The sequence below is a fragment of the Brachyhypopomus gauderio genome, chromosome 19 (assembly GCF_052324685.1).
Source record: "Brachyhypopomus gauderio isolate BG-103 chromosome 19, BGAUD_0.2, whole genome shotgun sequence".
Lineage (NCBI taxonomy): Eukaryota > Metazoa > Chordata > Actinopteri > Gymnotiformes > Hypopomidae > Brachyhypopomus > Brachyhypopomus gauderio.
Genome location: NC_135229.1, coordinates 13622218 through 13650135, shown reverse-complemented (window position 1 = coordinate 13650135; position 27918 = coordinate 13622218). Strand labels below are relative to the sequence as shown.

The following is a 27918-nucleotide window of genomic DNA, read 5'->3' as shown; positions in this document are numbered from 1 at the left end:
CATATGTAAGTATAATAGTTTTCTAGAATCCGTATAGTCCCAATGTTCAGAAAAGAACACAAAATAACTACATGAAGTCATGAAGTGTGATCCTCCTGTACTGAAATACCTTATCGACAAAACCTCACAGTGTGAGGGGGCCCTGCACAAACTACATCTGTTTCTCTGTCTCTGGTGTCTGCCTCTCGTGTCTGCCTCTCGTGTCTGCCTCTGGTGTCTGTCTCTGGTGTCTGTCTCTGGTGTCTGTCTCTCGTGTCTGTCTCTCGTGTCTGTCTCTCGTGTCTGTCTCTCGTGTCTGTCTCTCGTGTCTGTCTCTCGTGTCTGTCTCTCGTGTCTGCCTCTCGTGTCTGCCTCTCGTGTCTGCCTCTCGTGTCTGCCTCTCGTGTCTGCCTCTCGTGTCTGCCTCTCGTGTCTGCCTCTCGTGTCTGCCTCTCGTGTCTGCCTCTCGTGTCTGCCTCTCGTGTCTGTCTCTCGTGTCTGTCTCTCGTGTCTGTCTCTCGTGTCTGTCTGTCTGTCTCACCTGGATGCCGATGGACAGACACCTGCCCTTGCGCAGTGCCTCCCGGTGTCCGTTGTCGAGTGTTGGCATGTTCATGTTCATGTTCATGTTCATGTTCATGGATACGGTCAGAGGCAGGGAGGGAACGGGCACTGGCATGGGCAGTGGGGTGTGTGTGGGCCCCATGGACAAGGGCGAGTTTGGGTGCCCCATCAATACAGGTGAGTGTGGGGGCCCCATGGATAGGGGTGAGTGTGGGGGCCCCATGGATAAGGGAGAGTGTGGGGGCCCCATGGATAGAGGCGAGTGTGGGGGCCCCATGGATAAGGGAGAGTGTGGGGGCCCCATGGATAGAGGCGAGTGTGGGGGCCCCATAGAATGGGGCGCGTGTGGGGGCCCCATAGAATGGGGCGTGTGTGGGGGCCCCATGGATAGAGGTGTGTGTGGGGGCCCCATAGAATGGGGCGTGTGTGGGGGCCCCATGGAATGGGGTGTGTGTGGGGGCCCCATGGAAAGGGGTGTGTGTGGGGGCCCCATGCCTCCCGCGCTGCTGTTCACGTGCTGGCTGGCGGGCCCGTGAACCTGTGCATTAGCGGCCTCGATGGCCGCCGTCAGCGCCTTCATGCTGTCGATGCTCTCGGTGGAGTTGCTAAGTGCGGAGTGAAGGCTGCTGTCGGCCCGGTGGCCCGGCCCGTCCATGTAGGCGTCCTGCGCCGACTCTGTGCTGCTCTGCGCCGTGATGCTGATGAAGGGCTTGGTGGAGGTGCGTGGGGGCACGGGTGGGGGCGTCTTCTTGTACGTGGTGATGCACGACGACACTGTAGCGGGGACAGAGATGGGGGGGGTCACGACACAAACGGACCACAGGCTAACACTGTTCACGTTAAACGCACCTATAAGCCGTGATGGTTTAGTTACAATGTATTGAAGCAGGTTTGGTAACCGAGGCAGAAACTGCTTAATCCAAAAATCCCGAGGAGGGAAACCTTATTGATAACGCAACCCTGGCAGCCCCCCCCCCCCCCCCCCGTGTCACTAAGCTAAGGGCTAAGACCTAAGACACCTTAAGTGGCCAAGTGTCGGAATTCACCGTGAGCAGTAGTAGTCGCTACAGTATCTCCTGACATTACGTTTGTGTAGCTGCGCGGTATTATTTGTAAATTTATTTGTAAACGTAATACAAGTAAACTATTCTGTCAGACAGCTATTTGTTGTGAAACGAAATACCATTACAATTTCAAGCATTTTAAAGTAGGCTACGTTAGTCAAAATTCCAGCACTTTTCAAACCTGAAACACAAAGCAACATTAAAATTCTTCAGGTAAATGTTCCTTCCACTGTTTTTGAGGGTTGTTTCTTTACACTGGCTGTGTTCGAAATAGACTTTTCAAACCTGAAACACAAAGCAACATTAAAATTCTTCAGGTAAATGTTCCTTCCACTGTTTTTGAGGGTTGTTTCTTTACACTGGCTGTGTTCGAAATAGTCTACTACATACTACTGGCGTACTGATCGAGCCCCAAATTAGTATGCCGTATGCAGTATGTGACCAAAATGAAAATTTCCAGTACGCGAAACATACCTGGATGACCTACTACTTCCGCAAAATATTCCAGTACGCGAACAGAGCTATCTTCGTGGTGTACTGCATCCCATCATGTAACGCTACGTTCACGTGATCCCGTAGTGTGCTTTGCTTTTGTCGCATACTGGAAATTGTACTGGATATTACTACGAGGACCAGTATGCAGTATCCAGTATATACTGAGTCCAGTATGCAGTATCCAGTATGTAGTAGGCTATTTCGAACAGAGCCAGTACCACATATCGTTACGGGAGGACACTGCAAAAAATGACTTGTAAAACGTGCTCGCGCTCTCACAGGGTCGCGCGCAGCGTGCGGAGTCGAGCGCTACGGTCAGACGCAAAAGTAAAACTGAGCCAAGAAGAAAGCAAAAATAAATATTTTTACTAGGGAAAATAAAAATAGTAACGCACAGTTATTTGGATAAGTAACTTTAATCTGATTACTGGACTGGAAATAATAGCGCGTTATATTACTCGTTACCGAAAAAAGTGGTAAGATTAGAGTAACGCGTTATTGACATCACTGCCTATAAGGCAATATCAGTGGACACTGAGTGTGGATTCATCTAACCAGTGTTAGCAGACCTTACTGGAGACTCTTCCAGAGAGTCATTGCTATGAGGAGCTGGCAAACAAACTCAGATCCACCAACGTTCCAGTACAAAGAGGGAGAAGAGCCCTGTATCCAATACTAAACATGAGATAATCCACACCAAGCCAGAAAAACGGCAATGATTTTCTCTATCTCTCTCTTTCACTCTCACTCCCTGTCTCTCTCTTTACTCTCTTCGTTCACACATGCCTAAATGCCACCATTCCCTCTTACTGTGCTGGGCTGTTTGGAATTGGGTCACTACATAAAAGCAGCACTGGGAAGTAAATCATCAGACAGACAGGTCTAGCCCTTCAGCAGACAGACAGGTCTAGCCCTTCAGCGAAACAGACAGGTCTAGCCCTTCAGCAGACAGACAGGTCTAGCCCTTCAGCAGACAGACAGGTCTAGCCCTTCAGTAAAACAGACAGGTCTAGCCCTTCAGCAGACAGACAGGTCTAGCCCTTCAGCGTGGCTCAGACACACACCAGGCCAAACTAGCCCGTACGCCCTCCCACTCATGTTCCCATGTCAGAGTGACTTCTCCTTAAGCGGCGGAGTGAACGTCGCCTCCCTCCCCGCTGACAGGGAGAGACAAGGAGACGCGTCCTGTCTGCTTTGACAGCGATGCTACGTGCAGAAAAGTCTTGGCAAATGTTTGAACATCTGCCCTCAGGGAATACTGTAACAGAAAGTACAACCATGTGCACACGCACACGCAAACACGGATGCATGCGTGTGCACACGCTCACACACACAAACACACACACACACACACACACACACACACACACACACACACACACACACACACACACACACACACACACACACACACATACACATACACAAAGCCTGCCAGCCAGACTCACACATGAAACGGAGCCGTTTGACTGTGTGGTGAAAATAAGGTCCTGCTGTGAGTCTAATGAGGTGAGGGCTGATAACCGGCCGTGTCTCACAGCCTGCCTCGCTGCCTGAGAGGGGGGAGAACGGGCTAAGCGCCGTGGCCAGCAGCTCACGCCACACTCCACAGCAATGTGTCCCGGTGTGTGCCGTGGAGATAAGGCACCGCGACGAGCACACTCCATCAGACGGAGAGCTTTCCTTCGCACAAGCTCGTCTCCCCCTCACTTGCTGTTCTCTCTCTCTCTCTCCCTTTCTTTCTCTCTCTCTCTCCCTTCCCCACTCCGCTCATCCCCTCTCCCTCTTTAATCAGCTCCGTTCACGGCGTGGTGGTGACGCCACGCCGATGGCAGCATCGGTGTGACGCCATAATCGGCCACAGCTCCGGGCTCGCAGCTGATTGGCCCGTTATCTCAGCCGTCCGCGGCTGAGCTCCGGCTTCGCCCGCCTCCAGCAAACGCCTCTGCCGGCGCCGGAGGAGGAGATAATAACGGCGCCGGACGAGCTGCGGTGACACAGCGAGAAAGCTCCCGTCGGTACGACCCGACAGCAGAGCGGCAGGACACCGGAAGCGGGCTGCGCATTTGCGGGAGGTGCGGAGGCGTTACGGGGACGTTGGAGTCAGCCCCCCCGAAATGGCGGACGAACACGCCACGCTGTGACGTAACGAGACGGCGCAGACGCAATGCGGCCAGAACCCACCTCGTCCTTTCGGAGACAAAGAAGAAAAAAACTGTGAAACTTCAGAAGTCTCGTCGGTACTAAAAGGTTGAAGTGTCGACATTATGGCGAGCGGGTTATTCTAGAGTGGCGGCTGGACCCGGCCGGCTGCCTGCAGTACCGCTTGTTACCACTAGTCCATACTTATTCACCACAAAGTGCTCGACTAAAATGTCTTGCCCCACAGACAGGAAGTGATCATGCTGTCCCCTTCAGAGCCGAGAGTGAAAACATACGCCAAAAGGCTTAGGAAATCTAGGCAAATATGCCAGCATGATATTAACTAATATGACTGTAATATGATCTAGAGGAAGTGTACTAAGTCCATCATTTGAATCGCTCAGTGAATCAGTTCAGTGATTCAACTGCTGATTGATTCAGGTTCTTAGCCACCAACCAGTCGTTGCCACCAACCAGATGCAACAAACAGTTTATCGGTGTCTGACAGTAAGTTCAAAGGTTAGGAGATTCCATCTGTGTGTATTTGTATTATATAATTTGTTTTACATAACCAGCATCTTTGTATTAGCCCACAGATATTTATTGTGTGCTGTGAAGGTCAGCATCACAGTGAGCACATACATATCAGGCGTTTGTGAAGAACTTGAGATGCTCAACAGACACTGGCTCAACATACACGTGCCTGTATACACACACATGCCTGTATACACACACAGTGGCATCATGTCCAACGCACCACTCATTCCTATAAGGTGCTGGCTGCTATGGATGCTACATCCTGCGGCATTTTGAGAGAAACAGAGCGTCACCTGTGTTTTCGTGTTACCACTACGCGAGACATGTCGTAGCGCTCTTCATGACGGTCAGGACCTCGTCCACGTAGGGTAGAGGTGCAAAGGCCTCCTGCATTAGCACTCCCTCTAGTGGCCACAAACAGGCATGGCAGATGGAGATCTGCGGTTTAGAAATAAAACCAACCCACTAAAACGAACCTAAATGACCAATACAAATGAAGTGAATCAAAATGTCCAACAGGAAATAAATGACAGCTCACAAAGAATGCCTAAAAATAACCTCTCTTTGTTTGAAGAGGCTATTTGTGGCGTGTCTGCGGAACACCTCCATAGCAGCGCCTCTAAGGAACTGAGTCACTGCGTGTTGGAGGGAGACGAGAGTGTGATGACATTACTGCTGTCCGAGCGTGAGTCTAATGTACTTTTACATAACCCGGCTGTGTGGCCAGTGAAAGAGAGACGACTTAGTGGGAGTTGATGTAGTTAGCAGTGCGCGTCGAAAAGCCCAGGCGATCTTTTAATGTCTCAGATTCGCCTGAGTAAGGCAGACACTGCTCCACCGTTAGTGCTGTTTGTAGCGTGTGTGTGTGTGTATCTGTGTGTGTGAATGCGTGCACGGAAAACCTCACTCTCCTGCTAGGCATCAAATCAATGTTCAAACCATTTTAAAGTAAAAACGCGTATAAACTCTTGCACGTGAGGAAAATGGTTCTTTGCACAAGCGTAACCTAGGGTGACCACGTTCTGGGTTTCAAAGGGGAGGCCAGAGTTGCCTTCACCATATTTTAATGGTGGGCAGACAGGCCTCCGAGCCCTTCAGAGATTTAGTGCCGTGTAGCTGTATCTTCTGGTGCTTTGTTGAAGGGTCCTGTAACAGGGCTCTCAAGTTTTGGATTCATGTCAGAGTGTGAGAGTTGTTGAGCGGGGGGGCAACGTAAGTTGTTGAGCGCGATCGATCGCCAGTGGAGGGCGACATAGATATGGATCAGAGGTAAATAAACTAGTTTTTTTTTCTCGCCGTGAGAAATCGGAAGTGTGGCGTGTGAGCGTGTGAAGACGGTCAAATGCGTGTGTCACACGCTCAATGCGTGAGACTTGAGAGCCCTGTCCTGTAATGTAATGGTGTGTCCCAACTGCACACTTAATGCTAATTCAAAGTATTTTTGAGCATGTAATACAGTCACTAATGTCACAAATGTTGAGTATACTCAAAAACCCACAACCCACACTTGGAACCGGTGGATATTTCAGTATGGAACACCATTGTCCCACAGAGACAGAAACAGAAGCTACTCATATGTGTAAATCTTTGGGGGAAAAATGGCCGACAGTTGCTCCGATATGGCAATGCCGGCAGTATCAGAGCTGGTGTACGCATGAGTGTGGCCTAACAGGACCGAAAAGTAGACACTTTCTGACACTTTATGTCTGAAATCTGTTTGGTATATATTAGACAATCACAGTTGCCAGCTAAGCTTTCGCTAATGTTAGCAGATGCTAACAGTAGAACACAGTAGCTAGTCAGGGTCACGGAGCCAATCCCAGCCATCAGGGTGCACCATGGGCAGGTCTCATGGCCACATGGCGGACTCATGAAGACATGGGCAGTCATGGCCTGGTGGTTAGGGAACTGGTCTTGTGACCGGAGGGTCGTGGGTTCGATCCCCAGGCCTGATGCCATGACTGAGGTGCCCCTGAGCAAGGCCCTTAACCCTCAATTGCTCACTTGTATAAAAATGAGATAAAAATGTAAGTCGCTCTGGATAAGGGCGTCTGCCAAATGCCATAAATGTAAATGTAAAGACATCTGGCGTCTTATATGATGGTGTCCCACACTCATTCTACCCTGGTAAGCATTCTGAGGATACAACTAAGTATTTAGATTTTAGTGCATTAGAATAACTATTGTTTCTGTTGCTTAAGTAATGTTCCTTTTGCATATTTATTTGAAGGTTCTTCAGTAGGAATCACACTGTAGTTTTGTAATCTGATGAAATGTAAATTACACTTTGTTTTTTTACATCTTTAGTTTTGAATTTGTATGAATGTACAGTCAGAGCCTCTTGCTTACATAATCATTTGATATACTGGTTATCACTGCAATGTTTCCACAAAATCCACAATTCTCATATATGTTCCTTCCACATTATTCTTCTTACTAAGTGGATTTACTGGCTTGGGAAGACATGTCATGCGATACAAATAAGGTAATTTGGCCAGCCCAAGCCCAAAGATTGAATATTGTGGCTGAATAAAAGTATGAATATATTTTTCTAAAATATTCTATATTTAACTTATGTTTAATTTGTAATTTTGTCACCAAAATCCCGTTTGTATTTCCATCATTAAGGGTTTATAAATGTAATAAATTTATTTTTCATACTGCACTGATCATCATGTACTCACATTTTACATGGATCTCACCAACATGAATATTTGATACAGACTGGCATCACTGATACCACATTTATGTGATATATAAGTAATATCTCGAAAACAGCATTAATTGTTTTTGTAACATAATGATAAAATAAATATCCTTAAATATCTGTAGTGCCTGGAGCATCATGGAGCAATGAGGTGCATGCATGTGTTGAGTAGAGTGGGGTTTAATGAAGGGCAAACCAAAATCAGGGTCATATCACTTAAAGAACTAGACAAAGAGATATTAAACATAGAGCAAGCCAAATAAACATTAAGTAGACTCACAGACAACAGTGCCGTACAACAAATATCAACACAGAACACACAGACACTATGGTTTAAATACCCATTAACATCAAGGAACCCAACAGGACACACCTGGGAGCGCTAATGAGAGGCGGAGTTACAAACAACTAGGAGGGAAAGGAAAAACACTGAGACGGGCCTGACAGGGTAGAGGCGGAGCCACACATGACAGTATCCCAGATTCCTTATTCCTGTGTTACTTAAGGGTTTGGATTCTTGGATATATTTTAGATTGCACATAATAATTTGTTTGCTACATTAAACAGTCTGCTTTCTTAAAAAAACGTGTGGATTACACGCCTCTCTGTCTCATCCATGTCTTTACTAGATTAACTACAATCCCACCCTCTACTGGCCTCCTGCCTCTGGCCTTCAGCTGCAGAACTCAAGTGTGAAGGTTCGTGCCTCCATCGGAAAGTGGGAACATAACACTCCCACACTCATATACTTAAGACTGTGTCTCTGTGCCTGTCTTGCATACAAAATAAAGAACATCTTCTGGTTTTTAAGGCCTTGTGTAGTTGACTCCTCCTTCTGCACAATCCTTCATGAATATTCTCCTTCATGAATATTCTCCTTCATGAATATTCTCCTTCGTGTAATTTATGTTCTTCCAACGCACTTTCACTCTCTGTTCGCTGTAAGCTCCGCACCACTGGTGATCAGGTCGTTGGTGTAGCAGGTCCTACATTGGACCAGTTCCTGCTAACCTACATGTCTCTCCTTCTCCCCATTTTAGTCAGCCTGCCGTCACAATAACTAGTACTGCAGCTTAGCAACTCCATGTTTATTCACAGTTTTTAATTATTTTACTGTATGAAATTGTAAATCAAATTGCACTTCTAATTGAAATTGTATTATTATTATTATTATTATTATTATCAGATTTCCCATCCCTGCCGAACTGTTAACAGTTCAGTCACATATTTTTTATAATGCTTTCGATTGTATGCACTAATGCTTGATTGATTTGATTGAAACATCTACATTTGTGTTTTGAAGTTTTGAAGCAAAAGATGCATTTTTTTTTGTCAATTGAGTTTGAGATTTTAAATGTGTATTAAAGGTTTTGGGAAAAAATGGGATATCACTTCAGAAAATGTGTTTTAGCGGTCACTAGTTTTACTGGACTTTACTGGCCTTTTCCTGCAGACACATCTTTCCATCAAAAGACAAAAAGTAAAAGTGTCTTCTGTGTCATTTACTTCTGAGAAAAAATGATTAGAAGGTTTTTTAGTGGATCCACTTGAATACAGTGTTGACTACACAAAGCCAATAGCCTCTTTTACACTGTAGGGCCGAACAGTTGTGAGTAATGACAGTAACACATTCCCACAGGAACACGGTTTGGCCCAGAACACTTGCAATCTACGCTCAGCGCAGTTTTCTCGGCATGGTTGGATAACCGTTCACTGACTGGTCCTACATCGCCGGAATAAATCTCGTCTTGCTGCCTTCCCACTCATCAGTAACACAAATAAGTTTCCTTCACAACACTTGTGGAATAAGAAAACCTGAACGGGTCTGATGAGTCTGGAGCAGACTGACACATCTTAGTAAGTTTGCCTCTACAGTAAAAAAGCGGCTATCTGACATGTCGAAATGTTTTCTGATCTTTCGTGTTACATTACTAGATAGAAACTAATACATTGCTAATAGAAACTCTTGTTTACAAGTCCTAAGCAGTAAAAAAAAAACATTTTTTAATACCACACAGTATGGAACAGGTAGTAAGTAATACTAATTACTTTTACCATGAAATTCTCACATTACAAGCAGAATGTTAGAAAGAACAAAAACCAAGATCATCTCCAACAATGCCACTACATTTACATTTATGGCATTTGGCAGACGCCCTTATCCAGAGCGACTTACATTTTTATACAAGTGAGCAATTGAGGGTTAAGGGCCTTGCTCAGGGGCACCTCAGTCATGGCCTCAGGTCTGGGAATCGAACCCACGACTCTCCGGTCACAAGACCAGTTCCCTAACCACAAGGCCATGACTTCCACTAGGAAGCAAAAGCATTGCTACAGGAAAAAAGTTTATGTAATCCACATGGATTACTAGCTATTTACCTAATTATTAATAACCGGTTACTTCAGCTGTGGAGTGGTACTATGGAGGACTCGTAAGGGAGTTGAAAACTGCATGTCTTAAAGTGTGGGTCTAAACCTGCAGTGCACAGAATCTGACATGAAACAACACACCCCTAGTTGAGTTTGAGAAACATTTCTCTCTCATTTGTGTGTACTAAAATGGTGGCGACGAATACCTAGGACTTAACACGGACATCCGGAACAAATAACCAACTGTATACAAAACAGCTTTGACAAATTAGGCAGAGACCTTTGACACAGAGTTATTTTTACGGAAAGGTGAATAGAGGCTATGAGAACATTGTATCTCATGCTGCGTGAACACCCCAAGCCCATTGTATTAAAAAGGGAATACAGATGGCTAAAGCTGTCTGAAGTATTTTTTTTAAATCTTGTGACTCATGATTGAATAAATAATTGAATGGTCACAATCAAAATCTTTTGAACAGCAGCAACAACAATAATATATACAATTATACACAGAGACAGATACTAATTAGGCTAGAATGATATTTTATCAATAATTTAAGAAAGAAACAAATTGGACATCATAATGTTGATATTATTGGCAAGTATGATAAAAAATACCCTCACTGCAAGAAAATGAGTAGTAGCTCTTATTGGTAATCTGAGTTAATTGATATGACTCACTAAAAAGCCAACATGGCCATCAGTGAGTCAGTGAGTAAAATTGCCTCTGTGATTCGCAAACTATAACACACCCATGTTAAACTGGGAGTTTCTACTGGCCTGTTACAGTTTCTATATTGCTTGTGGCATCATCATTTTGCAGTGAAATATATTTCCCTCACCAGCTTTAGAATTTTCTGTTGCTTTACACAACATGTCAGTTTATTTATGAAAATGATTTTGTGTTAAATCAACGTTTTGTGTTAAATCTTGGCTAGAAATGTTTTGGGATTTTTTTTTTCCAGTTTTAGGAAACTTGTACAAGAAACATAGTCGCATTAGAGAAAAAAAACACAGCACTGACAGACCACTGACACAGAAAGACCATTAATCCCAACCGACTTCCAGAGAAGACTGAATGAAACAGCTGTCAGCTCAGGGAAAGGTCAGGAGTCATCTACGCTGTGTGTCCCCGGGGGCCCGCCTCTCCTACCGGAACGTTCTACCAACCGTGTCACCGGCCAACTGCGTGTTGGGGCGATGGAGATGAAACGCAGGTGATGTCAGAGTGACAAAACGATCTTCCATTACCATGATTACGCGGGAGGTGGAGAGGGGGGTGGAGAGGGGCGGGGCAGCAGGGCTTAGATGGTTTAACACAACACGACGAGGCACTCAGGAGGGTCAGCCTGCTACACACAAACCCATTACATAGCAGCACACTGCATTAGGCACTTAGCACTCACAGGTGTCATATAAGACAGTGGTGTGTGTGTGTGTGTGTGTCTGTTGTGCTGGGACCAGTCACCGGACTATGCAATAAAGGAACAGGAGAGACAGTAATTACTGGCTAGCAGGATCATGGTGACATCAGTGTTAAGGTGCATCAACCTCTCCTATGGGCATTTGACTAGTGCGCATTTGAGAAGCCATATCCTAACCTAAATAGAACGGGAGGTGTGTGTGTGTGTGTGTGAGCGAGAGGGAGAGAGAGAGAGACAGGCTTCAGCTCTCAGTAAATAAAGTACACTACTGATTTGCAGCCAGGATTTAAGGTTTGTGTGTGTGTGTGTGTGTGTGTGTGTGTGTGTGTGTGTTTCAGTTTACAAACTGAACACTGCCCTCACACTAAAGCACCAGAGGCTAGATCTGGAAGAATTTACACACACACACACACACACACACACACACACACACACACACACACACACACACACACACACACACACACGCTGGCCTCATACCTAGTGATCTGCCAATATGTGATTGCACATTCATCATTTACAGATACTGCAAAAGCTTTCAGAATAATTTTGTGTGCATAGGTCAAGAAATGCACACAAGTGAATGTAAGACAATAAGGGATAAAACAGGAAGCAGGAAAAACACTTTTCATTCATCTCTACTAGTACAATTTAGACTCAAGTCCCACTGCTAAGTGCTTGTGTGTTTTATAAGTGTGTGTGTGGTGTGAACAGGTATGTGTGCATGTGTATATGTGGATGCGTGTATTGATGAGTGAGTGTGTGTGTGTGTGTGTGTGTGTGTGTGTGTGTGTGTGTGTGTGTGTGTGTTCAGTGCCAACACTAAGATGGCTTCTTCACTCCATCTGTACCAGTATTATTCTTAATTCCCCAATACAGCCCAACAGGCTGTACTGTTGCCAGATATTTGGCCGTCACCTTTTCTCTTCAGTCTACCAGCGTTAGCGGCTGCCCTGCCTCAATGTCCTGAAGCCTCTAATGAGTGAGGGGTGTGTCTGGTCGAGGAAGGATCCGCCCCCAACTCCTCCCTCCTGCCTCCTGGCTGAAGATCACTCAGAAAGGTCCTGAGAAGCGGGAAGATCTCTGCTAGTCAACCATTAAGCTCACAACTTCATGGTGGTCCACCTTCTACCCTATGTAATCGCTCCTCTCCTCCCTTTCTCTTCCCTCCTTTCTCCTCTCCTCTCCTACAAAGCTACTCCTACCCTGCTCCTGCCTGGGGACTCCCTTTAATCTCACAGAGCACGTTGGCCCCTGATACACCAGACCTACTGAGAGCCGCTCTGCTGGTCCTGTGAACACACCTCCTCACTCCAGAGGACCAGAGCACCCCAGTGCCAACGAGGACACGTCCTGTGAGCACACCCGTCCCACGCTGCGTCCTTCTCCAAACTCACGCCGCCGCCGAGCGGAGAAATCCTTCATTAAGTTCATTCACAACTCCCTAATGTCACATCAAGGAGCCCAGAATGGCCTGATGAATATGCATGAGTTCGTTTACAGGGGGAGGAGTCACACGATTCCCCCCCCGTGGCAGCAGCACACGAGACTTTCGGGGCGTATTAAAGAAAAGCTGCAAGCTGGCACGAGGCCAGAGCGGGCGATCGAGCGCTAACGACGAACCCCCAGAGTCCACCGCCACGAGAACGCAAACGCGCGTCATTCCTGTAACGTCGGCTGTTTCGGGTTTGACCCTCTTCAAAGACTGCGGTCCGCGTGCGGAGCTGCAGGACGCGTGAGCCACGTGAGCCACGTGAGACGCGTGAGCCGTCAGCGGCGCTAGAGACAGATGGCGTGTCTCTGGCAGTCTGGATTCACCGCAGTGTTCTGGAGGAGGAGGGTGAGTTCTCCCAATGTCAGACGTGACAGCTTCCTCCATCAGTCCCACCATAATTCATCTGGGTGGGGGGGGGGGGGTGCAGGGGTCAAGGGGGGGAGGGGTGGATTGGGCAGCTGGAGGGGCCACACGCTGCCAGGCTGGAAGGACCAGGGATAAATCTGCCCCACAGCGGCAGAGGCAAAGGCCCACGTACACACACATGCACACACACACACACACACACACACACACACACACACACACACACACACATCCATACACATACAAAACCATGCACACACACAACTGTGCACACACACACCTGTGCACACACACACACACACACACACACACACACACACACACACACAACCATGCACACACATATGCAGCACTGTCAAGGTGCCGATACAATGCGCGCACACATGCACACACACACATACATCCCTGTCACACTCCACTCTAGCAAATGATGTACATGTACACACAGTGACCCTCGCACACATATATCATTGTTACACATACGCGCATGCACACTCATACACACACACACACACACACTAACACATATACACACACGCGCGCACACACACACACACACACACACCAAACATGTCAAGCACAAACATGTCTCACACACACACACACACACACACAGACACACACACCAAACATGTCAAGGTTCATATTCTTATTGCCTAGTGCCATACAGACACTTCTACTATATCAGCAAAACAATTTGTAGACTCACCTCTGCAGCTATGTGTGTCAACCCATGCACACACACACACACACACACACACACACACACACACACACACACACACACACACACACACACACACACACACACACACACACACACACAAGAAAGCCACTACCATCTTCACTGTTGTCTTCAGGACAATAATAATCACGTCACGTTCTTCTCTAAAAACACTGCATGACATCACCAAGGCTTTTCTTATAACCTAAATGAAAACAGCCTTATTCACTTCCACTCTTTTATCCTGTGAAACCTCTGCTTGTGAATGTAGTTGTGAACCATAAAGTCAGTATTTCATAGTTACCACTAAAGAGCTATAGGTGTAGTACAGGGCATCCTATAAACGGATTCAACTAAATACTTGTAGTTGGTTTCTAAATAAAGAAAAACTATACACCCCCATAAACTGGACCCAAACGGAGGCGTGTGGGGAAAGAGAGGTAGAACTTCCTTTTCCCGAGCTGGACTGGGGCCAGCGGAAAGACACTGTGTGTTAATCTCACAGAGCCTGGCTCTAATCTCACGGAGCCTGGCTCTAGTCCTCCACACTGTTGCCAACAGGCATCCGTTAGCTCTGTGCACCCGTGCCTGTCGTTCTGACGCTCAAATCAGTGCAGAAAGAGTCTCAGAGATTGCGCACGTGGGTCCGATGACCTTTAAACACCTCTACGGGAAGAGAAGATTCAGAGTCCGCGCAGAAGCCAGACGAAACGTCTGCTCAGCCCGTGACATTCTCTCTTCACAACCTCTCGCATTTATGCAAGTATGTGAGGATTATAATAATATGAAAAAGCAAACCTTGTCCTTATTGTCCAAATGAAATTATAGCACATGGTTTGCACATCTTTAGACTTGAGTGGCCTCCATTATGGCTTTGAAGGTCTGCTGATACGTTGTTCTGTATTTTGAAGGCCTCGTCTTGAGTAAGGCCTGCATTTTGAATGGAGAAAATGCCATATCTATTACTGAATCAAATGTCATGCTAATGACACGCTCATGGTATGCTAATGATGGCCAAAGTTGGGACGGCCTGTTCCTGCATGGGTGTGGAAACCTGGGGAAGAGATGGAGATGTGTGTTTCGCCCACAACCCACAAGCCTCATAAAAGATTTAACCAGCCTCTCCACATTTCTTCAACCGCAAGTTTTCTTTGCATCCCAGAGTGATTTAAGTGGTAAAAGCATCACTTAGCAGTAGGCTGTAAGGCTGCCTGGTGACGCTCGCTAACTGTAGCAATCATGTCATCGTCATATCACACTGCCCAGCACAACAACACAGCATTACCTCAGCACCCTGTTCAGTATTACCCCACACAGTATTCAGTATCAACTCAGCACAGTGTTTAGTATCACCTTAATACTGCGTTCAGTATCACATCAGTAGTGTTCAATATCACCCCAGCACATTCAGTATCACGTCAGTAGTGTTCACTATCACGTCAGTAGTGTTCACTATCACCCCAGCACATTCAGTATCACGTCAGTAGTGTTCACTATCACCCCAGCACATTCAGTATCACGTCAGTAGTGTTCACTATCACCCCAGCACATTCAGTATCACATCAGTAGTGTTCACTATCACCCCAGCACATTCAGTATCACGTCAGTAGTGTTCACTATCACCCCAGCACATTCAGTATCACATCAGTAGTGTTCACTATCACCCCAGCACATTCAGTATCACGTCAGTAGTGTTCACTATCACCCCAGCACATTCAGTATCACGTCAGTAATGTTCACTATCACCCCAGCACATTCAGTATCACGTCAGTAGTGCTCACTATCACCCCAGCACATTCAGTATCACGTCAGTAGTGTTCACTATCACCTCAGCACATTCAGTATCACGTCAGTAATGTTCAACATCACCTCAGCACTTTCCCCCCAACTCCAACATTTCAGACTTTTATTAACCCTAACACACAGTGACATGTGCCAACCTAACACCGCATCCACACCCCTATTCTCAATACAGTGAGTACGACCACATTAAGAAACAGAAGCTTCCACTTTTCAAAAGACACTCGGAGGGACTCGGGTTCCTCGAGATCGGCCATTTAAACCCTCGGTTCCTTCAGTGAGCTCACGCCTGCCTCTAACAATCCTGTCCAATCAGCAGGCCACTGAGGGTAAAACCACACCAGCAAACCAATATCGATTCCGCCGCCAGCCGCCCACTCAGAGTGCCCCAGCGTGATGGCAGAGAGAGAGAGAGAGAGAGAGAGAGGGAGAGAGAGAGAGAGAGAGAGAGAGAGAGAGAGAGAGAGAGAGAGAGAGAGAGAGAGAGAGAGAGAGAGAGAGAGAGAGACTAACGCTGGACGTGTTGTGTCAGATAACACGCTGAAGGATGCTACCTTTCCCCTCGGGCTGAGACTTAATGAAGCTTCACTGCGCTATTGTTTCGGCACCTGCCAGCCGACACCCCCAAAAGCAACCGGGACGCGTGGCACCTCCAGAAGCAAATCTGGGTTCATGTGTGCTTCACGTGTGCTCCACGTGAGATTCACGTGCGATTCACGCGTGCTTCACGTGTGATTCACGTGTGCTCCACGTGTGATTCACGTGTGCTTCACGTGGGCTTTACGTGGGCTTTACGTGTGCTTCACGTGTGCCTGTCCCTCCCAGATGCGATATCAGATGTGCCCTGTTAGCTGTCTCTTCTGCAGTGGTGTTTTTGGTAATTCTCTTGAAACAACCTGCATGTGGAAGCCAACGATGGGAGAACATCCAAACACTGCTGTTAATTCCACTGACTTTCAGTGTGCCTCTGCTGGAGTGATCTGTGAAATGCGTAGGCACACATTGATATGTTTGTGTGTGTGTGTGGACCAAGGTCCAAGCTGACCTGTGCTGCTCTGGATGGTCCTGACCGTGGTGGTGGTGCGGGGGGGCGAGGCGGGGAGCAGAGACTCGTCCTCGTCCTGTGAGCAGCCCTGGTCTATGGCTCGCACGTAGCTGTGGCTACGCATACGGAAGCAGCCGGGCACGGGGAGGGCGTCCACGGCCTGAGACTCCAGCTCACTGAAGACGCTCTCACACACGGCCTCGATCTGCCCGTTCACCTCCACCTCACTCACCTTCAGCAGGAGGAGGGGAGGGGAGAGAGAAGAGGGGAGGGGAAGCGTAAGAATCGAAATGGCAAAGGAAGAAAAACAGAGCGGGTGTACGAGGAGGTTAGGGGTCAACGTAGACCCCGAGAAATCAACCTGAGGTCTGCTACTGTGATTTAATCAAAACAAACTGCTCTGTGCACAGGGAACTGCGTCTATGTGAGGTTTTTTGAGAGAGAGAGAGAGAGAGAGAAAGAGAAATAGAGAGATAGAGAGAGAGAGAAATAGAGAGAGAAGAGAGAGAGAGAGAGAGAGAGAGAGAGAGAGAGAGAGAGAGAGAGAGAGAGAGAGAGAGAGAGCATGTGTATGGGGACAGCACAAGAGAAGGAAACACCACTGAGTAAGAATGCAGGAGCTGAAGGTTCATGTGATACAGCACAAAAGACACCGGAACGGTGATCTCATTTCCAACACAATGCACTGAATAGACTTAGGACTAGACTTAAGACTCTAGACTTAAGACTCTAGACTTAAGACTCACCTATTTAATCAAGCCTTCAGTTTATATTCTACATATGAATGTGTGGAGCTCGGGGGACCCCAGTCATCGTGTCTTCTGGTAATCTGAGATGTTGACACTGTCATCCAGCCATGTCATGTGATCACTCTAGTTGTGACTGATTGCTGATGCTATAGCTCCTACCTGACACTCACCATCTGCACTGAACGGACTGTGACTACTCTGCCTGCAAAGGTGTCAATTCCAGGTTCAGAAAGTAAAACTCCTCACCAGGATTTTTCTCAGGCTTCCTGGATTGTGTTGATTCCACTAATTGTACCTGGATTGCACTACTTAGAAAATCTTGAGCTAAATCCTGGTGAGGTCTTTTACTTTCTGAACCTGGAATTGACACCTCTGTTTGCCTGGAATTAGAAACTATAACTGTAGAACTATATTTGAACTATAAATACAGACTTGAGAGCTATGAGCTATGAGGGGCCGCCCAATGGAGGATGGGTTCCCTACGGAGTCTTGGTCCTCCCGAGGTTTCTTCCTATTCCCACCATCATAGGGAGTTTTTCCTTGACACTGTCGCCTTTGGCTTGATCATTAGGGATCTGGACCCATACGATTGTAAAGCTGCTTTGTGATAACACGTGTTGTAAAAGGCGCCGTATAAATAAATTTGACTTTGAATAGAAAAATACCAGCAGGATCCTAGCAAGCTAAATCGGACCGCCCAGCCTAAAATCTTCATTGTTAGCGGTCGAGTGAATGTCGTTTCTTACAGTCTCTCTACCACGTAACAACGATCGCTATCTTCATTTGTGGAAACAGACTAAAAGGCTCCATTTGAATTTAGAAAGAAACAATCCCTCCCTGGCTACCTTCACTCGGACAAGTTCTGAATGACCGTGTGAACGACAGCTGCTCAGAAGTATCTGCTGTTTAAATATGACATGAACCATGAAGCGTTGTTGTGGTTCCCTGTCGACCATCTTGAAGGGCGAGAGCTCCAGGATTTGAATTTTCTCGACACTGGAGAGCAAACGTGGAGAAATTTAGCAGGAACTGCCTACGGCGGGTTTGGCTAAGGTCTCCTGGATTAGAGAACCCAGGAGAACTTGAGGGACCATACCAGGCTTTTATGCCTGCCTTTCTTTCTTATGATTACAGTCAAACCAAACAACCTGCGGAAGTGTAAAGACGGGGGATGGGAAGTATTACTCCTGAAGACTCAAAAGTATTCGCTCACCCATCCAGACTATTGGATCAGGTGTTCCGTATAGAATTAAGCACCTAGGCATGAAAGAATGGGTCGCTCTCAGGAGCTCAGTGAATTCCAGTGTGGAACTGTGATAGGATGCCACCTGTGCAACAAATCCAGTCGTGAAATATTCCACAGTTAACTGCCAGCTGTATTAGAAGAAAATGGAGGTGTTTGGGTATGATAGCAACTCAGCCATGAAGTGGTAGGACACGTAAACTGACGGAGCGGGGTCGGCAACTTTCTGCATAGTCAATCACTGCAGACATCCAAACTCCATGTGGCCTTCAGATTAGCTCAAGAACAGTGTGCAGATAGCTTCATGGAATGGGTTTCCATGGTCGAGCAGCTGCATGCAAGCAATTCATCACCAAGATGCAGTGGTGTAAAGCACGCTGCCACTAGACTGTAGAGCAGAGGAGACACGTTCTCTGGAGTGATGAATCACGCTTCTCCATCTGGCAATCTGATGGACAAGTCTGGGTTTGGTGGTTGCCAGGAGAACGGTTCTTGTCTGATTGTATTGAGCCAACTGTAAAGTTTAGTGGAGGGAGATTATGGTGTGGGGTTGTTTTTCAGGAGCTGGGCTTGGCCCCTTATATCCAGTGAAAGGAACTCTGAATGCTTCAGCATACCAAGACATTTTGGACAATTCCATGTTCCCAACTTTGTGGGAACTGTTTAGAGCTGACCCCTTCCTCTTCCAACATGACTGTGCACCAGTGCACAAAGCAAGGTCCACAAAGACATGGATGGCAGAGTCTGGTGTGGATGAACTTGACTGGCCTGCACAGAGTCTTGACCTCAACCTGATAGAACACCAACTGACTATCACTGTCACTATCCATCACACGAACTTAGTTGAAATGGCAAAATGAACATATTATTACATTACACACAAATGTGAACATGATGTCAATATGGTGATGGTTTGATTTGATCACACCAATGGATATATATTTTAAATATGGATCTAACTGAAGCAGACCGGTCCGGGCCGGTCTGGGCTGGTCTGGGCCGGTCCGGGCCTGGACGATGCGGCGTGGCACCAACCTGGCTGATGGTGCTCATAGCTCTCATGTAGCTCTCGTTGCGTGAGCGGTACTGGGGCGAGGCCAGGAGACTCTTGGGGTCCAGGGTCTCCATGCTCCTGTTGATGGAAACTTCACTAACCGCACGCAGATAACTGTGACTGCGAATCTGCAGCTTCGGAGAGTGTTCTGTAGATATGCTGTAGAGAGAGAGAGAGAGAGAGAGAGAGAGAGAGAGAGAGAGAGAGAGAGAGAGAGAGAGAGAGAGAGAGAGAGAGAGAGAGAGAGAGAGATTACTATATATACTTATATTATTTATTTGCTTTCTTTTCTTTTCACTTCTTCGACTTAAAATTCTTCATGTTGAAGTTCATCAGAATTAGAATTGTTCACATTTTTCAATGATTTATTCATGTTGGGCGATAACACTGCTTTGGCAATACTGTAACTGAATATGGTCATGCCAATAAAGCTTATTGAATCTGAATTTGAATTTTGAGAGAGAGAGAGAGAGAGAGAGAGAGAGAGAGAGAGAGAGAGAGAGAGAGAGAGAGAGAGAGAGAATAATGTAGAGAGAGGGAGAAAGATACAGAGGGAGAACGATACAGAGATAGAGAGAGGGAGAGAGAGAGAGAGAGAGAGTGAAAGATATAGAGGGAGGGAGAAAGATACAGAGAGAGAGCGATACAGAGAGAGAGAAAGATACAGAGAGAGGATGATACAGAGAGAGAGAGATACGAAGAGAGAAAAATACAGAGAGAGAGAGAATGATACAGAGAGAGGGAGAGAGAGAAAGATACAGAGAGAAAGATATATAGAGATATAGAGGAAGAGAGATATAGATAAAGAGAGATACAGAGAGAGAGAGATAGAGTGAGAGAAAACAATACACAGGTGAACTGTCATCCAGGAGACAAGAGGAGATGAGATGAACCTCAATGATTGCGAGAAAACCCTTTGGGCATTGTGAAAATCTGAAAATCACCCAACGATGTGCAAAGCGGATGTTTAAGGGTACTCAAAGCTACACTTTGACTCCATCAAAGCCTAAAGCTCTCAGATCCCCAGCAGAGAGGGGGAGGGTTGGCCAGAGGGCTACGGGGGAGTTTGTCATGTCGAAGTCGCTTCATGGGGTGGCGTGGGGGCGGAGAACGGCGGAGTGGGGGCCGAGAACACATTCGCACGTCTGATGTGAAACACTGCAGTACGGTGGCCTTTAAATAGACAGACTGAGAGGAGGAGAGTGAGAGAGATGGAGGGAATTATGACCAGTGACAGCATACAACCATCGCTAAGAAGAAACAGCTAAACTCACTTAAGGCCACCCACACAACACACACACACACACACACACACACACACACACACACACACACACCTATAACAGGCAGACACTTCACATCCAGATGCAGCATCAGCAGTAGAAGGCCAGACATCAGTAGACGACACACACACACACACACACACACACACACACACAAAACTCTTAATGAGAGCACTGCTGGCCACCCAGCCCCCGCAGCAGGGCTCCTGCTCTCCTCGAGAACATTGTGGTTAAACTCCGAGAACAGTGGTGCAGAACAAGAGGGCGGGGCTTAGGGCAGCTAGCGGAGACTCATTAGGCGTGACGTGATCAGTCAGGCGTCGAATCAGAGGACGAATCTCTGCTTCACCGTCACGGCGCACACGCCTGATTGGCTGGCTCGGTGCACTGCCCGGCCCTGCTACCTACGACAGTGCTGATGTCCTGATGACACACACAGTGTCACACTAACGCACAAAAGACGGACCGTATCGTCTGAGGAACACACTGCAACCCTCACCACACCTTCACGTCTCCGTGAAACTGTACAATCATTACTGAGGGGAAATGAAAAGAACAGGGTGCAGGGGACGTGACGATCAGGGGAAGCTTGTGTCCAGACTTTACCCGTCTGACCCTCGCCCTCTCATGAATTAGAGGGATAATGAACGATGAGTCAATCTTCCATTCAATTTAGATAAGACATCAGTTGAAGCCAATTAACCAATTAACAGTCATGTTCTCCCATTTTCTATTCAAGAATGAACTAATAGAAAGAGACAGATCCATACATTTGTGTTCCCCACCAAAGTCTCAACACACACACACACACACACACACACACACACACACACACACACACACACACACACACACACACACACACACACACACACACACACACTCACACTCACACACACTCTCGCAAACACTCACACACACTCACACACACGCAAGCAAAATGAAATTAATTTAAAAAAACCTAAATATTTATGTGTCTGTAATGCCAAAACAATAGCATACATTTGCAAATCCACAATTTTGCACTGTGATTGGGTTTAAGGTTGCTATCTGAAATCCATCTGCCAGGTCTGGTCATCTAATCTGAATTCACATCACGCAAATCCACTGCTCACACTATCATTACACTATATAAACATGAACACTAGGCACAACACAAATTCCATGTCCCCAGAGAGGACGGACCTCTGACCCACAGTGCGCATGCTGCATCTTTGTGAAGGTGTAACTACTCCGAGAGTGTGGTCAACCCCGACTAACATAACGTGCACAGCCGCTTGCATTTCAACACGCTACACTCATTAAAACAGTTAATACGCTTCATAAACGGCCGGCTTCTGTATAATATAATAATAATATAACGGTGAGGCAGCAGAAATTGATTTTGCTTCCGTCTTCTTCCGAGTTCTCACATGCAAACCCACGTCAAACCCTGCAAACGCAGTTCATGATGTCAGTTCAGCACTTTTAAAGATGTCCCAGGGCTAATTAAGAGAAATTACTTATGGAGTCTACAGAACTCACCAAGCTCCCTTAATTAAACCGGGTCTGGAGCCCCTGGCTGGCCCGTATGAAGGACTGGTTGCTGTGGAGACAGTATTGATATGTGTGCCACAGGGCCGCCTTCCCGTACAGGCTCTGTGAACCTCACACTGAGTCCTCACACGTTCGGGTGCATAACAGGTAAAAATGCAGCTTTCGCATATTTGCGTATGTAAATTTCACGATCTCGTGTCTAACACGGCCGTCCCTCTCCACGGCCACAACGTAGGTATAAATGTGATTAACGCAACAGCAATTTTAGGCTAATTACCGAGCCGCGAGAAAACCCGTGAGACCGACATAAATGGGACACCAGTGCTGGCACACGTAGGAACGAAACTTGAGGCCAACCGATGCCGTCCCATTTGCATAACAGCCTCCCTATTTGCATATCAGCAGCCTCATTTGCATAATGGCCTTCTGCAAGTTTCATGCGTAGTTAGCAGTGTAGCATCTATAGTTTTACCTTTAAACTCCTCTGAACTGGGTACAGCTAAACCCAATCTGTCCATGGAGCCTAATCTACACACAGCAGAACGGACGTCCTAGTCAACAGCAGCGGTCCCCACATTTGTCCCTGCTCAACAAACCCAACCAAGCCATTAAGACCTGAACCAGTAACAGAGCTCGGTTAGAACAAAAATCTGGGGTGAATTTCAATACACACAGACGACTGCAGACTGATAGTGGCATGGAGGCACGTGCCCACACACACACGCACACACACACACACACACACACACACACACACACACACACACACACACACACACACACACACACACACACACACACACAGGAGCAGGTACAGGTATCCTGGCAACCATACATGCATATGTAATACTAATGTATGTCAGTGAGCTTGATTCTGCTTAGGATTAGACCGTTTTTCTTTAAGACAGCCCGATTTGCTGGTTTTTGTGCTACAAACCACGGTAAAAAACTGGCATGTGTGCTCAACCAGGGACAGAGTAGCGATAAAAAGAGCAATTGCATAGTCAGAAAGACGCAGATAAGAACTGGCCAGACATTTTCATCCCTCCAGCTGGAATCCACTTTTTAAACGCTCCCATTTCTGACGCCGACTGACGGCCGGCCGAGAGTGGCTTAGCGCGATCCGTTATCTGCCTGCGTGTTGCTGGACTCTCCCGGGTTTTTAATTCTGGCTTTCCGGATGTGTTCCCCTTTGCATTTTAAATCGCAATAACGACAAAATCCACACGGCGGCCGTACCGCAGCGCTTTAAGACACGTTACTGTTGCTGAGGCCGTGTGGGGGGTGGAGGGCTCTTACTTCAGCGTGGTCATCTCCGTGAGAGACGGCTGCGTGGCTTTGAGGTAGCTGGCTCGTCGTGCCTGCATCTTGGGGGAGGGCTTGGGGCTGCCGTCCGAGTCGCCGCTATCGTCCTCCGCCATGGCCTTCACGTAGCTCCCGCTACGCATGCGTCTGCAGGGGATGTCATCGTCCCTGCCCAGCGGGAAGCCGCCCCAGTCGTCCTGGGGCACCTGCAGGGGTCAGAGGTCAGAGGTGTCACACGGTGTCACGCGGTGTAACATGGTTTCCAGCAATGCCTGCATGCCACCATGCTTCTCGGCCTTGGTGTGTAGAGCATTGTTGGTGACAGATGCACACACACACACACACACACACGCACACACACACACACACACACACACACACACACACACACACACATGCAGACACACATACCACACAGACACAACCACAAATACAAATGCACACTCTCCCCCCCCCCCCTCTCTCTCTCTCTCTTTGTCTCTCTCTCTCTCTCTCTCTCTCTCTCTCTCTCTCACACACACACACACACACACTCTGTGCTCTGCGTACAGCCTCCCACGTCCATTGGGCAGATGTGATTAACTAGGCTGCCGGTGTTAGCTGGCGCTGAATAGCCTAATGATGCCTCTCTGAGTTGTACATGGTCGTCTCATCTCTGTGCTCTCAGGGAGCAGAGACCTCACTCTGACTAACTCAGACAGGGAATTTTTAACACAACTAACACCCACTCGTGCTTTTATTTTGTCTTGTCAAGATATTGAGGGAACATCTTGTTTGTTTGGGAGATGATCTGCTTCACAAACTAAAGCACTTGATTGCTATTTATTCATAACAATATACAGAAGTCAGGGGTGGTAAAGAAGATGATCTATCAGGATCAGTATTCAGGACCAAAATGACTGTAACGCTTGTTAAAAACGACGCTTAATCAATCAGTGTAGCAGCCCAGGTGTGAAACAGCCTGCGCTCCCCCAACATCTGAAATCAAGAGTCACAGGCAGACCGAGACCATCAGTGTAGGTCTGCACTCAGTCTGTGGCCACCACGCTCAGCACGCCGCTCTGTGAGGAGAGACTTTCTCACGCGCCGTGCGGCGAAGAAATCCCACGCCGAAGAATTTCTCCGCCACTGTGTGAATCACTGCGGAGCTACCGTTGCCCAGGAAACGGGCTGGCGTGACGTCAGCACAGTATAAAAGGCAGTGGAGGCTAGATGACACCAGTAACACCGGCACAGCGCCCGTGCCCACACACACACGTACGCATGCGTGCATGCACACACACACACACACACACACACACCACACACACACACACACACACACACACACACACACGCACGCACACACACACACACAAGCATGTACACACACACGCACACACACATACACACACACACGCACACACGTATGCATACGTTCTTGCACACACGCACATACACGTACACACACGTACACCCACACACGTACACACACACACACACTTACACACACACATGCACTTACACACACACGCACGCACATACGCACGCACGCACACACACACGCACTAACACACACACACATACATACATACACACACACACACATACACACACACACACACAATCATGTACAATTAGTCTGCACTGGCTGCACTACTTGACTTTTGTCCACACACTACAGAGCGGGCGCGTCCCCTGGCGTCAGAGCCGAGCTGAAACCCGGAGCAGAACCGGCGGACAGGACGCCTGCCAGCTCCCGCGAGCCGCGACTGTGTGGCGTATTTAAGGGGGATGAAAGGCTCTGTCCAACATGGCAGCACCATCAGCTCTCGTTATCCGCCTCCCGCCTGCACATCCGGCTCCTGCGAATCCCTCCGGGTTCTTCCGGACCGTGTTTTCAAAACAAGTGCGAGAACAGAACGGCGTCCAGAACCTGCTGTGTCTTTTACACCGATTCTACATCCAGAGCATCGTCATGACATCTTCATGACACCAGCCCTACTTAGACTCTCTTTCACACACACACACACACACACACACACACACACACACACACACACACACACACACACACACACACACACACGCAAACCCCCAATTCCAACAAAAGCCTTAAGAAGTTCTGAAGTTTGCTTCAGGCACTTTCAGACCACCATCATTTCAGAAGATTCGTGGGCGGTGATCATTCAGCCGCTCGCTCCATATCCAAGTGCCATCCCACAATCATTCACATCTTGTCACTCACGGTTACTATGGCAACGCAGCACCGAATTTAGCACGGAGAAAGAAAGGATGCCAGTTTCTCTGCATGAGCGTGAGATGGTAGTGTGTGAGGGTAGTGTGTGTGTGAGGGTAGTGTGTGTGAGAGGGTAGTGTGTGTGTGAGGGTAGTATGTGTGAGGGTAGTATGTGTGAGGGTAGTGTGTGTGTGTGTGTGAGGGTAGTGTGTGTGTGAGGGTAGTGTGTGAGAGTAGTGTGTGAGGGTAGTGTGTGTGAGGGTAGTGTGTGTGAGGGTAGTGTGTGTGAGGGTAGTGTGTGTGTGAGAGGGTAGTGTATGAGGGTAGTGTGTGTGAGGGTAGTGTGTGTGTGAGTAGTGTGTGTGAGAGGGTAGTGTGTGACAGGGTAGTGTGTGTGAGGGTAGTGTGAGGGTAGTGTGTGACAGGGTAGTGTGTGTGAGGGTAGTGTGTGTGAGAGGGTAGTGTGTGAGGGGTAGTGTGTGAGAGTAGTATGTTTGAGGGTAGTGTGTGTGTGAGGGTAGTGTATGAGGGTAGTGTGTGTGAGAGGGTTTGTGTGTGACAGGGTAGTGTGTGTGACAGGGTAGTGTGTGAGGGTAGTGTGTGTGAGAACGGAGGGTTTGACTTGTGCGATCCCACAAGTGAACGCTGAACAAGTCAAATGCTCACACTTCATCTTGGTGCTATTACAGCCTGGTGTGGGTGCTACTGGGACGTGTGTGGAAGCTACTGGGATGCGTGTGGGTGTTACTGGGACGTGTGTGGGTGCTAATGGGACATGTGTGGGTGTTACTGGGATGTGTGTGGGTGCTACTGAGACGTGTGTGGGTGTTTCTGGGATGTGTGTGGGTGTTACTGGGATGTGTGTGGGTGCTACTGGGATGCGTGTGGGTGCTACTGGGACGTGTGTGGGTGTTACTGGGACGTGTGTGGGTACTACTGGGATGCCTGTGGGTGTTACTGGGATGTGTGGGTACTACTGGGATGCGTGTGGGTGTTACTGGGACATGTGTGGGTACTACCGGGATGCGTGTGGGTGTTACTGGGACGTGTGGGTACTACTGGGATGTGTGTGGATGTTACTGGGACGTGTGGATACTACTGGGATGTGTGTGGGTGTTACTGGGATGTGTGTGGGTGCTACTGGGACGTGTGTGGGTGCTACTGGGACGTGTGTGGGTGCTACTGGGACGTGTGTGGGTGCTACTGGGAAGTGTGTGGGTACTACTGGGATGCGTGTGGGTGTTACTGGGATGTGTGTGGGTGTTACTGGGACGTGTGGGTACTACTGGGATGCGTGTGGGTGATACTGGGACGTGTGGGTACTACTGGGATGTGTGTGGGTGTTACTGGGACGTGTGGGTACTACTGGGATGTGTGTGGGTGTTACTGGGACATGTGGATACTACTGGGATGTGTGTGGGTGTTACTGGGATGTGTGTGGGTGCTACTGGGACGTGTGTGGGTGCTACTGGGACGTGTGTGGGTGCTACTGGAATGTGTGTGGGTGCTACTGGGAAGTGTGTGGGTACTACTGGGATGCGTGTGGGTGTTACTGGGATGTGTGTGGGTGTTACTGGGATGTGTGTGGGTGTACTACTGGGACGTGTGTGGGTGCTACTGGGATGTGTGTGGGTGCTACTGGGATGTGTGTGGGTGCTACTGGGACGTGTGTGGGTACTACTGGAATGTGTGTGGGTGTTACTGGGATGTGTGTGGGTGTTACTGGGACGTGTGGGTACTACTGGGACGCGTGTGGGTGATACTGGGACGTGTGGGTACTACTGGGATGTGTGTGGGTGTTACTGGGATGTGTGTGGG

At 47.8% G+C, this 27918-nt stretch overlaps 1 protein-coding gene across 1 annotated transcript in view; it reads right to left on the bottom strand.

The window, feature by feature from the left end:
- The window catches only part of dlgap1a (discs, large (Drosophila) homolog-associated protein 1a), a 102919-nt gene that overhangs the window by 11932 nt on the left and 63069 nt on the right, over positions 1-27918 (bottom strand). Inside the window, 4 exon segments of the mRNA XM_076981722.1 lie at positions 521-1317; positions 16713-16944; positions 19740-19917; positions 23877-24088. Of these exon segments, the coding sequence (XP_076837837.1) occupies positions 521-1317; positions 16713-16944; positions 19740-19917; positions 23877-24088 (1419 nt within the window).